Source organism: Dromaius novaehollandiae, chromosome 5 (genome assembly GCF_036370855.1).
Source record: "Dromaius novaehollandiae isolate bDroNov1 chromosome 5, bDroNov1.hap1, whole genome shotgun sequence".
NCBI lineage: Eukaryota > Metazoa > Chordata > Aves > Casuariiformes > Dromaiidae > Dromaius > Dromaius novaehollandiae.
The window spans coordinates 68,192,942-68,205,714 of NC_088102.1; the positions used below are offsets into that span (position 1 = coordinate 68,192,942).

The 12,773-nt window shown below is 39.3% G+C and overlaps 1 protein-coding gene across 6 annotated transcripts in view; it reads right to left on the minus strand.

Annotated features, from left to right (window-relative positions):
- The window catches only part of AP2A2 (adaptor related protein complex 2 subunit alpha 2), a 52,251-nt gene that overhangs the window by 36,563 nt on the left and 2,915 nt on the right, over positions 1–12,773 (minus strand). For all 6 annotated transcript variants that reach the window (XM_064513164.1, XM_064513160.1, XM_064513161.1 and 3 more), the window contains exon 2: positions 3,954–4,022. In XM_064513164.1, coding sequence (XP_064369234.1) covers positions 3,954–4,022 — 69 coding nt within the window. The remainder of the gene's footprint in view (positions 1–3,953; positions 4,023–12,773) is intronic.

The following is a 12,773-nucleotide window of genomic DNA, read 5'->3' on the forward strand; positions in this document are numbered from 1 at the left end:
ACTGTAGCTGTCCTTAAAAAGTTTAGCCAAGTTAATTTGTTTTTAGAATCTATACAGGCATCCTGTGTCTCTTTACTAAGTCACCCTGGAATATTATTCCTTTTCAGTTTTTCATCTTGTATTGTAAGGGGAGCCTAGATGAGTTTATAATAAGAGCATTAACTTTTAGATCCTTGAAGACAGACTATAGAAGTCTCTCACTCTAGAAAAAAAGTAGACAAAGATAGATTTTTATTCTGCTCCCAGTTACAATTGGAAGGTCCTGGAAAGAGAATAACAAAGAGGCAAGGACAGGCTAATTTCAAAGCAACATTTCAGTCTTAATGCAAAAGCGCTAACCGGAAAGGTTGTAATTCACCCTCTGACAGTTACATCCATAGCAAAGAGAAGATCAAAGGCTCAGCACACTAGGCCTTGACATCCAAGTGTCAAGGCAGCTCATGGAGCAAGCAGAACAACAAGTCAAAGCAGGAATTTATCCCAAGCTATCATGAAAAGAGCAGTTTTTCAGCCAGTAAGAGACAAGTAAGATGCCTTCAACAGAAGTGATAGTTCTATGTACTACACCTAAGCTATATTCTTTCACTTGGAAGAATAGTTAGTGTCCTCCAGGCAAGGCAGCTATCAGACAAAAACTGAACATGCAGACAAGCTCCCTTTATTAGCATCACCTGATTTAGTTAACACACTGTCCACCTCTGTGTTATGTCAAGTTAGCCCTTAGGGAAAAGATACCAAGCACAGAGGCAAACAAACAACTGCTATTAGAGGAACAAACAAGCAGAAATCAGAGGAAGTATCCGAGTAAAGCTTTCTTGAATGGGAACTTCAGAAAAAAAATCCTAGAATACCTAGGTTCAGAGGTAAGTTTAGTTAAAAACCTAGAACTTCCAATGAGCAGATAACTAGCTGATTATACAGTTATAATGAGATAAATTGAGCTATAGCATCACATGAGCCATTTCCAAAGAATGGTACAAAAGCATGAAAACTATGCCCTGTAAGTGTGGAACGCATTAAGCCAAAGCACGAATCAGTACTTTTCATCTTCAGGTGGACTTTGTCACCTTTGCTGCATGCAAGGCTACTTAACAAGAGAAATGACTCCAGTTCTACTGCAGTTCAGGGAAACTTGCAATGTAATCAAGGGAATCGTCAGATCTGCATTCACTCTTAAGTTAGGGATGCAGTGTGTGCTCCTCTGATGAAACTTAAAGTAGTATCTTTGTAAATGCACTGGAAGGCACATATAAGACCAGGACTTGACCAGGAGTCCCTGAAGGAAGTTTTGCATATCAGCAAACATCTAGAAGTGCTAAGAGCTGAAGAAGTTTCAGCAATGATTTCACTGTCTCCTCCTCTGTAACGCATCAGTCATGTCAACAGGACATTACAATTCACAAATACATCAATAGGTCTATTCCACAGACACCGAGACACAAGTTCAACACAGTCAAGTCAAATACTGGCAATTTGGTAAGTTTCAGATATCAGCATGGCTATGCTAAACACAAATGGTATACGGGTGCTAACAAACAAGTTACACAGCACTAGTGCTATAACTGGTTGTGCTTTGTGTTACTCGTTTGAGTCCTTCTTCAAGAAGGATCAAGTTTCTGATAGTCACAAGACTAGAAATACAGACAACTGCCTTCTCAGTTTTACATAAAGTAGTCCTTCAGTGAAACTCTTTCATTCAGCTATTTCTACTTTAAGTTTGTTTTAAACATTAGGTTAACTTAACATGCTTGTTCTCTTCAGCTTCAATTATATCTGCTGCAAAGGAAGCAAGTTTGGACAAAAAAAACCAAACAAATGAAAAACTTGTATCAGCTTTCTCTTTCCAGAAAACTGATTTCAGAGCAGTCTGCCAACAAAAATTATCTCCATTTCTGCTCTGCTGTTGGACTACCTTTACCTTCTGCTTCTTGGAAAGGGCAACTTCAGCTTTCCCTGGATCTCACCTGCACGCAAGTCTTGCTCTTCACAGTCAGGCGATTTCTCCTGTTCTACATGCCACAAAAAGCATGCTCTCCTAAAGAAACGCAGGTTAAACAAAGCTCATGATTCTCATTGTCTGATGAGGTCAAAGCAATTTTAGCTCCTGAATTCAAGGACAGATCTAACTCAGAGCAAGCCAGAAAGGCTAGCACTGACAAAGGGTCAGGAGCCTGCATTGAGAGACCTGTAAAAAATCTTAAGTGTCAACAAAAGATTGGAGGTGAGATATTGACTAGAGTACAGGACATCCGAGGAGAGTTAAGAAATTCTTTCTAAAACTGGAAGCAGTCACATGCCTCTGTGCTAACATTTTTATTTTACAAACTTCAGTATACTTTATCCGGATGGGTAGCTTCAGCCATAAGATAACTGAGGAAGTTCTTTTGCATGGAAGAGGGCAAAACAAAAGCCCCACTTTCATTTCAGCATCTCCCTATGCTGTCACATTGTTATTCACTTCCTTTTCATTGCAAGGGTTCAACCAGATACTGGTGTTGGTCTAAGTTTTGGCAGATTTGGCATGCTTTGCACAGTCTAAAGTTTTAGACTTGGAGTGGGTGAGGGAATAAGTTCACATCATTGTTCGGTTGCAATGACCAAATAGACATTTACTTGGAAATGAAGTGAAGAGGGTCACTTTGAATATACAGCTAGAATTAACAAAAATGACTCTTACTCTTCTATTCAAGTTTACGTTAGATCCTTGAACCATGTGCTGGTCACTTGGTGTGCATGCATACTTTGTACTTGAAGGTAATGTCTAAGTGTAAAGTCATAGCTTTTTAAATAAAGCAGTTTAGTCTCCAAGCAAGATCTATATTAGATGGATTAAATATGCCTTCCAGGTAAAGAGACTGCGTTTAGTTTAAAACAGTTTAAAGAAGTTTTTGTGTATGTTTGAGAAGTGAATCAAAAGTTTCACGTTACTTCATCTTTCAACTCATTTCACATTGCAGCATGCCCTCAAGAGATACACCACACAGAAAAAGAATATCAACAGATCACTGTGAAGTTTAGGAAAGTTATTTCAGGCTTTGTTAAGGCAATAAATATTCCTATGAGAAGCACCAGGCTAACAGGCAGGATAGACAATTAAGGTAAACAAGTTTACTCTGAATATAGTAAGTTTCAAGCCCCATACATCACCTCCACACTGCAACACATTATCTGGCTACACATAATCCTATATCTGTTTAAACAGAAAGCTTATTTTACTATAGGCTTTACTGATGAAACTCTGTTCAAAAACATCTCAGTTACTCAGAATCTTAACAAAAAAACCCACAAAGCCACATAGACAACTAAATCACTTGGAATACAGTTACTGTATGAGTATTATCATGTGTTGCTAAGCTGCTGCCTCAATGCACCAGTATGGAGTCAAAGTCACCGCATATTCTTTGTTTCATATAAATAATTTTGTATTGCTGTTGCTTATTGGAATGGTCAAGATCTACAGCCTCAAGAGCTCATCAGCTGTTTTCACCTTAATTCCACTAGAAGACTGCCTAACACATTAATTCCTGAAGTGTGAGGGAGGAAAAAAAAGCATGCATGAGTGTGTGTGCACAAGCATGTGTAGGGAATTTCAAATAGATTTGGTTTTGCTAAGGATAATCACACATTTCTTTACTTCATAGCCTTCCGCAGGTAAACAGGCTGAGTAGTCACAAGGTTGGGTGGCAAAGCATTAGAAAAATGCAGAGTTTGTGAACAGCAGCTCAGTTCTTTGATAAAGGAGGGCATTTTCTTCTAGCATGGCCAAGCGTCATAGGACTGTCAAGAAGTTCTGCAGTTAACAGCCTCCTCTAGCTTCTTGCTTACCACAACAGTTGACAGGAAAAAAAAAAAAATCAAACATATAAGAACAAAACAAATCCTCCACAGAATAGGAGAAAGTATCACATAAAGAAAGCGAGCAGTACAGTATTTAGAATGGTCAAGTCACTTACCTTTAAATTTTGAGCGAATGTTTGCTAGTTCTTTGTTTATTCTCTTTATTTCTGCTTCTTTGCTTTTGCCTGAAATCAAAAGAACATACATCAGGATATCGTGTTTCAAACAGCTCTCTACTGGCCCAAGTTTCTTTCCACCCAACCATACTGGATGAACACACAAGCATTAGGAGGAATTATTACTCTCCCTTCCCAGAGCAGTATTAGGACTAGATGAATGGAAACATCACACAGATAACAAGCATTGCTCTAGGATGGAATTGAGACACTAAGAGGACTTCCCTGTTCTAAGAAGTTTTACCTGCAGACTTTAGACAGCTATCAAAACCTCATACAATTAAGCTGAGATGCCTTTAAAGTGTGAAAGTTCAACCTCCAACTCCTTCTTTCCACATAAGGAAAGCAACAACTCATGGCTGATGGCTGTTAAACATCCTTCTTTATTTGCAAGTGGCAGAAGGTACATGGCAAAACCTTGTATGCCACCCAATAAGTATTTCCCAATCCTTCCCCATTTCAAAGATGATTTGGCAGCAGGGCAGATGAAAGACAACTAAGTAACTCAAGGAAGCAAGAGCCTCAAAAGCCCAAAGCCACCTTCTCCTCACTCCAGGCCTTTCCAGCAGCATTTTTACCCATTAGACTCACACATCATCAGTTGCTTCTAAAAGCCATGTTCTTTGTTTCCTAAGCAAGCAACTGAGCATTAAGGGAAGCTTCACTGAAATACTTTAGGAATCTGTGAAGTCAGCAGCCTTTGGCAGAAATGGATTGCAGCCTCAGCAAAACAATAATCAACCCCCTCCCCTCCCAATGCGCACAGCTGTAACACTGAGTTGACTAGAATACGCATAATAAACAGCAACCTCAGGTCTGAGATATTAGTTTCTCTGAAAGTTAGTACACCTACGAAGTCCAAGACTTTTAGCATGTTAACATAAAACAAAAGTCTGTTCTTGGTGTATTCAAAACAGAACAACCTGATGGAATTATTATGTAATCTCATCTAAACTTTGACAAAACACAAACACAGTAGAAACTACCTGGTGGTACAAATGCAATTCCACATATTGGAAATCCAAGTTGGATTCATGATCAAGCCCTAAATTGTGTCCTTAGTACATCACTTTCATCCATAAAACAAGCATCTTGATATGAATAATGCAACTATTTAAATATCTCAGGAGTTTCATTTAATAGGCTGGAGACTTGTCTAGAACAAGTCATGATGATGCTGGGCAACCTGGCATAATTTGCTAGCTATTCTCCATCAGTTTAAAGGAGCAGACCGAGAAACCGCTTTTTCCCCGTAACTCCCCCCCCCCCCCCATTTTGCAACCCTTTGCACCAATAAAGTTCAGCTAAAATGGCCCAAATTAAGTTTAAGCCAATGAATTTCCATATCCATTCTGAAGTCAGGCAAAAGATTCCCTCTCAATGTCAGCATCTAAGCTATTGCAAGCACTTAAAGAGTGGAGGCAGGACTATCGTCAACTACAGTATATACATGTCTGAAATTGCAGTTTTAGAGCAGCACTAGTATACAGTCTCAAGTGCCACTGAGGACAGCCACATAACAATGCTTAGGATACTTCAGCTTAATTCTAACTTTTGAGTTGGCAAATTTCCTAAAACTCCAGCAGTAGCTTTGCACGGTAATTGTATTTAGACTTTAACTCATTATTGTTTGCATTAGAAGATGACAAAGTGGGATAAAGCCTCACAGGAACAGGTGGCTTCACACTGTTCCTTATGTTCCATATACAAGGGGGGGGGGGGGGGGGGGAAACAGACCCTCCCACCCACAGCAATTCTAGCTAGGTTTTCTGTCCCACCAAGGGGCAGCCTGCTTGAAAAAAGCATTTAAATAGCAAGTTTTCTTCACATTATTTGGCCATGTTAACACTTGCTGAAGAATTTCTAGAAGCACGTTTATTTTTACCACCACTAAATTACTTAAGCACCCTTAAGGCTGGTCAGAAAGGAAGATAAGACCATTGTAGATGACAGCTGAGTTGTGTGCTGCAGAATTAGAGGCCTACCTTTCAAGCTTGGCAAGGCAATTGCATCATTTGTCTCATTTCCAGGCTGTATGGCAGCTTCCCATTTAAAGAAATTATCAGAACTGTGTCCAAACAAGATCTGCTGTAGCCAAGCTATTCAACTTGGAGAGGCTTAATAAAAGTTACGTGGTGTATACAAACTGATGGTTAGGACAGCATTTAAACCAGAGTACATACAGATACTAAGATTTTCATGTCCCACATCAGTTTAGGCTGCATCCTTCTCACTTTCACTTATTCAGGCTTTTCCAGTTTAATTAAGACTGATTAAATATCCATAACAAGAGGTTAAGAGAGGTGACTGCAAGCCAGTAAGTCTTGGCTATTTTCTGGATGATAAAAGACATACACTACAGCTGTAAAGCAACAAACAGTATACAGCAGTGCTGTTAATCTTATCCAAGATGAATACTTGAACAGATATCCAGCCATAGCACTGTCTGAGGTGCTTAGCAGTCAATTCATATTTGGCAGTTTGCCAGAATATCCACTGTGCTACCTACAGCCTTCGTTATGTGAGGCAGTCTGCAGCGTACTTTTATCTTCAATTGCCATCTTGTTTAAGAGAGTACTGAGTATCACAAGTCATCCAGTTTTTTGGAAGAATAAAGGGTTACTGTTCTTAATCTCCTAGTAATCCAGTCTGTAGTCAGAGCTTCAATACCACATGAATAACACCACCTTAACCAATTTAGTAACTCTGCATTAAAACCTACATAAGAACAAGAAAACAGAAGTTACAGGAAAGGGATATGTTGACAATCTGTTCATTCGAAGACAGTATTTCAGATATACCATGACAGTAACTTGGCAGAAGAGCTGCAAGATTAATTGAATGTTTCAAGGGTGGAATTAGCGGGCTGCTTGTAGCTCATTTAGATGGTCATCTACTCCAGCAGGGTTAACTTGTTGCCTCACCAAATGTAAACTGCCTCAAGCCAAGTTTGATGCACAAAGGGCATCCATGTCAATTAAGCAGAAATGCTACAAGTCTGTAATGATTAAAAAAAAGTTGATGGGTGTCATCCATCCTTGCAGTAGTAGTACAAAGACATCCGAGATGAAAGCTAGCTTGCCTGTCAGATGCCATATAACAGAGGTAGAGCCAAAGGCTCTAGCTACTGAATCAAGGGAGCTAGGCTGTAAACTCACTGTTCTACTTTATGCAGCAGGAAAACAGTTACCTGGTCTGGCTTAAATAGTTACCTCTCTCCCCCAGCCTCATCTTCAAAGTTCAGTCAGATTCCTGCAGGGATAGAACATTCAGTAGGGTCTGAAGTGCCATTTCTGAAGCAAAAGCTGGATGATACCAAAAGATAAACCAAGTCCCTAGAGCTTATTATTCAGCTCTTGCATGACCTCTAAAGCCTGGGTTACTCAAGCCTCATCAAGACAACCTGAATTAGGAGGGTTTTCTTGACAGCTGAAGTTATCTCAGGGTTCTCTCCCAGGATTCAGGCCTTCCTTCAACTTATTCAGTTTCTCTCTCCAGTCTCTCTACCAGTGACCAGGCAGGTCACTCAAATAGGCCACAAAATTAGGAGTCACTTATCCTTACTGTGCTGTCAGTTACCAGCAGACAAGAAGAACACTGAAATCTTAGTTAACAGACTGGTAACATTGCCTATTAATTATCACTTCCAAAGAGTATTAGTTTAAGGGGGAAGGGGGGAGTCTAATGCTGGGGTTTAAATCAATACTTTATCCACAATACAAGTAACTATTTCAGTATTGTTAGGACTGCCTCTGATAAGCTTCAAGTAAATTGCACAGAAGCATCTAGATGGGAGGAGCAGTTAGATGCAGCAAAAGTTTCCTTAAGGCTGCTACTTCGCTTTCATACATACAAAGCATCTACAGTCTAGAACATTTCTGACAAAGTTGACACATTTATTTCCCAAAGGAATAGGGAAGCAGTTGTTCTAAGCAAGTCTCCATACAAACACTGAAAAATAGTTTTTTGTATGCAAGTCTTGATGGAGATTGCTGTACCAGCAACATTTAAAGCAAAAAAAAAAAAAAAAAAAAAAAAAAGGGGAAAAAAAGTATACATCTCTTTACAATAGTTTAGATATTCCCAGTACCCATCCAGCTCTGATTTGCTTCTGGTCAGCAAACAATCTAACTGAGACCACCTGCTAACGCATTTATTTCTAATTTGTGCATAAGGCAGAATCATTTCATTGTGTTACCTCTTAGCCTCAATTGCACTGGGTAAAAGGCAGGACAGGACATTTGATGATCCAACGATTAAAGATGTGCCATCATTAGTGCAAAAAACAAACAAACAAAAAAACCCCACACAACTATGAAGCATGTTGGGTAGGAAGCTATAGGAGCTTGAGGAAGCTTTGCAGCATTCTGTGAGTTTTCCTGAAGGCAAGTGGAAGTGGCAGTGACTATTTGTGGCACCGCCATTTGTCTAACAGAACATGCCTTTCACATTGAATTATCCAACAGGCCTATGAGACATACAACAATTCTATCCAGTTTTCTGTTTAAGAAAGCAGTACTATAAATATTGCCAATGCTAAGAGCAGCAGTTTCCCATCTGAATTCTGTAGTGGTTAGGAATCTCTACTTGGGAAAAGTGTAGGAGTTCTTTCTTGAAGTAGAAACTCTCCATATTAAAGATACTGTTAAGTATTTTCCTTAGAGGGGTTAGATAACATACCAGAGGTAAAAAAAAACATGTCACTGTTTTCCAAACACAGTTTTTCCTGCATTTTTAGGCTTTCATTAGCATCTACATTAGAAGTATCTAAGCCAATTGGTCAATTAGGTGGGAGGGACACCACAGTCAAAGCACTACTAGCTTCCCTTCAGCAAGATATGTTGATGTAGTTTCATAATCAGTTCCATTCAAGGCCACACTTAAAAGACAGCAGCTCCAGACTCTTAGCACTACTCTGTGTTCCTTCCACCCTCCCTCAAAAAAGGGAGGGGATCTTTAAAGGCACAAAGGCAGCTCAAGTTTGTTGTGCTTCTGGACATCCTGTTGTGATTACATATCCATTACTACAATGGAAAACTTCAGTGACCTATTGATCACATTTAGGAGCTCATCACGCTGCATATTTGAAAATGCACTACAAAGTGAACTGCTATCCACAGAACTGACTTTTCTCCAGCATGCTCCTAGTGGTTTTCCCCTATAAGGAGACTTCTCATGAAGCAGCAGGGAGTCATAGGCTTTACTGTAATCTAGTATCCCATTAGCTCATTGTCCCCTAAAGGAAGGGGGAATAAATGCAAAAGAGCACACACCAGCTTCCACATCCCATCATCACAGTTCAAATACTCTAACTGCAGTAATCCAATGTGAGCTTAGTCATTTTAAGTGTTACCACAGATTTTTTTTCTAATTAGGCACCACAAATTAAGAAAAACACTGCAGCTCAAATCTGTGAAAGAGTTTGTTTCAGGCAGGAGTAAGTAGGTAGTAGGGTCTAGCATTAATTAAGACTAGATTTCCCATGTGAAGAGAAACCTTACTAGAAGCTCATATCCAAGTAACTTTATGACAACTGGAACATCTGTTTTACAATTTAGTTGATGAAAGGACATTGGCTCTTTTCAAAAGAAGCTTTAAGTTAAGAAAACATATAAAAGCAGAAGTACATTAGGCTATTACATAAAGCATCTCTTCCTCTTTTCTTGAGGAATTTAACTAGTCATTTCCTTGAACAGTGTGTTCACACTATACAGTCATGCTTTCTCTTCAAGCAGGTGTGGCAATATTTGCACTGATTAGTACAAGTCACTGTGTGCTCTTTTTCACCTTAGTTCAGGTTCAAACAATAAAAAAACAGAACAGAAGAAAACATAGAAGAACACTTCTATATGGGATTACTTCAGGGACCTTACAAAAAAAAAAGAGCCAAAGAACACCTACCCAAGCACATTCATAAAAAGACAGAAATTGATGCAGGTAATGTCACATTCTCTGCAGCAGTCCTTAAACTTTTGTTACCAATCCTGATGGACAGCCCTTATTCAAAGTAGTTCTAATCCAGTAGATATGTTTTATTATTCCAATGACATAATGGAAGTCGCACATCACATGAAAGATTCTCGCCGTTTACTACATCTCAGCTATCTGTGATCATCTTTGCCTATTCTTCCTTCTTTCTCAGCCACATGGGCACAAATCCAACAGCGTAACAAACCCTTTGGAGCTCACTGAAAGGATCAAAAGAAAGTTAAGACAAACGAGTGCTGCACAGAACATTAGTTTTGTTTTATACATCCCCCTCAGATTAATCTCATGCTATTTGTGTTCTCCTTAAATCACTCTTCTGCAAGTAGACACAAGTGATGCAAATACTTTTCGCTCTTGTGTATTACAGCTCCGAGCATCTCCTTCTCAGAGTTCTCTCATGTCAGAAACTGACAGAAAAATGGCTGTATTGGAAAAGTGGACATAGCCTTGTGAAAGAAATAGGATAGCAAATCAATCCCCCCCCCCCATTGCCTTTAAATTTCTTCAGAGAGACATGCAGTCTCATCATTTAGATGCTTGACTGTCTACAGAAGTAATGCAAGTCCTACCTCAGAATTATTCCCCATCCAAATGGGAGCATCTACATCTCAGAGGAGCAATGCATTAACTGTAGCCTCCACACCAAAAGCCACATCACTGATGCAGAGCACCAAAAATAAGCTGTGCTAGCTCAACTCACCCAATGTGAAGTTTGTTTCACTGTGCGACTGTTCTCACCAAGAACAAATACCTCCAAATAGGTAAGCACTCAGTAATTTTAATCACATGCATGCCCCTCCCACATAATCCACTCTGATGTCCACTGCCCACTCAAAAGGGTGATCATAATCTGAATGGTTTGGTGCACTTTTATTCCCCCCACGCGCTTGTTTCTCTGTAACCTGATGCTCTTTACTCTTTGTGGGTCCAGATTCAGTGAAGTAAAGCTACAGAAGTCAAACACCTCAAGAGGCTGAGAACTCCCCCCTGCCTAGCACAGAGAAGAACTAATGCATTAAGTTCTCTGAGAAGAGATACATTGTCTTAATGTGTTGGGTTTATTTTAAAAAGAAGATAGGCTGAGGAGAATGAAACAGAAACAGTATCTTGAAACAGATACAAAAACATTTAGAGAATAGACTAAAAGCAACCTCCCCACTCCATCCAATTTTAAAGTACCACTAAAACATAAGGTAGTCATCTAAGGTAATGAGGGAAAGCAAGAAGAGTTGTCTTCTTCAAAGCTGTGGCAACAGCAGGTTTTGCCTCTGCATAGGCACATTCCATCAACCCAAGAGCAGATGCTTCCTCACTTACAGTGAAGAATGGGGTTACAAGCAGTACACTTAATACTGTAATAAAAACTATTTTCCCCTCCCCCAAATCAAACAAATCGACAAGCTTTCCTAGTTTTTAGGGTGAATATGCAATAATACTGCTGTTGTAACAGAACCGTCTGGGTGACAGATGACTCTGAGAACCAGATGAGCATTAAGCCATTATCAATCCCCCCCCCCCCCATCACCCCAAATCCTGTGGACAAGTCCAACTGTTTTGTAGCTAAGATGGCTATGGAGTTTATAAAGCACCATCTTGCGTAAGTCAATTTACTTTAGCAGCTCTCCAGTACAGGCAAGAAAATAGATTTTAACATACTTTAAGGAATAAGGATTTCTTACAAGAGTTTATATGCTCACATGTTTAACACATGCCAATTTTTGTATGGTTTATTAGTTCATGAGGTATCCAAGCAGTGACAAAGATTCTTTCAGACCTGAAGAGCACTTCATGGACCACAAGAACTGTCCAGGTCTGCTATCTCTATACAACAATTTATTGTCTTGCTGCTGTCTCATTGGGCCAACTTACGTCTCTTAACTAAGTGCATTAGCTCAGCTTTCAATTTATAGCTCTCTAGACTCTTCTCTGGGGTCTAGGAAAGATAAGCAAAAAATTATTTCATACATGTTAAAGCAATCTAGCCAAACAAGGCTTCTAGAAAAGCCCATATTATCTACTGGCAAGTTGTCAGGAATCTAGAAAGGTTGTTTTCACTTTTCTTAATCACTCTTCCTTCTGCCACCTCCACCAGGAGCTCTGTATGCAAAAATATAGGACCTATGATAAGAAATTGCCCTGAAACAAGACTCTGAAGAGCTACCATGAAGTGCTGGATAATTCAGTTTCTTATACTATTGGGTTTTAAAAATTCACTTTATACTTGCTCAAGATAAATTAGGAATAAAAAGTGAACACTTCACCTTGAAAAAGTCACTCAGTGTTAGAGTTTCACAGAGACTAAACCAACAATGTCATTAAACATAAGGAGCTCTTGCTTCTCACACATTTCACAACTTTTCCTACAAGTAGTCTGTTGACTTAAAAAAAAATTTATACACTTTTGCAGAACTAGCATCTTTTCTTAAGTAGACTTTCTTTAACCATGTTGAGAGTTATTCTTATATTCAAAGCATTTAAGTCACACATGATATAAAAGCATTCGACAAAATGTTGACAACACAGTCAGGAAGTTTATAGATACCCCAAATGCCAAAAACATGCCTGAGACACAGAAGTGATAACTTACCATTATCTATGTAAGACAGACTGGCAACGTTAGCTGTTCGTTTACTCACCATCAGCTAGAACTGTGAGCACTGAAAATTGCTGTCAAACATGCTTAATTTGAAGCCCTGTGACAGGCCAGTAACAAGAGACAGACAAGACCAGCATGATTCACAGATTAGTAATCTTATAGATTCATAAGAGAAT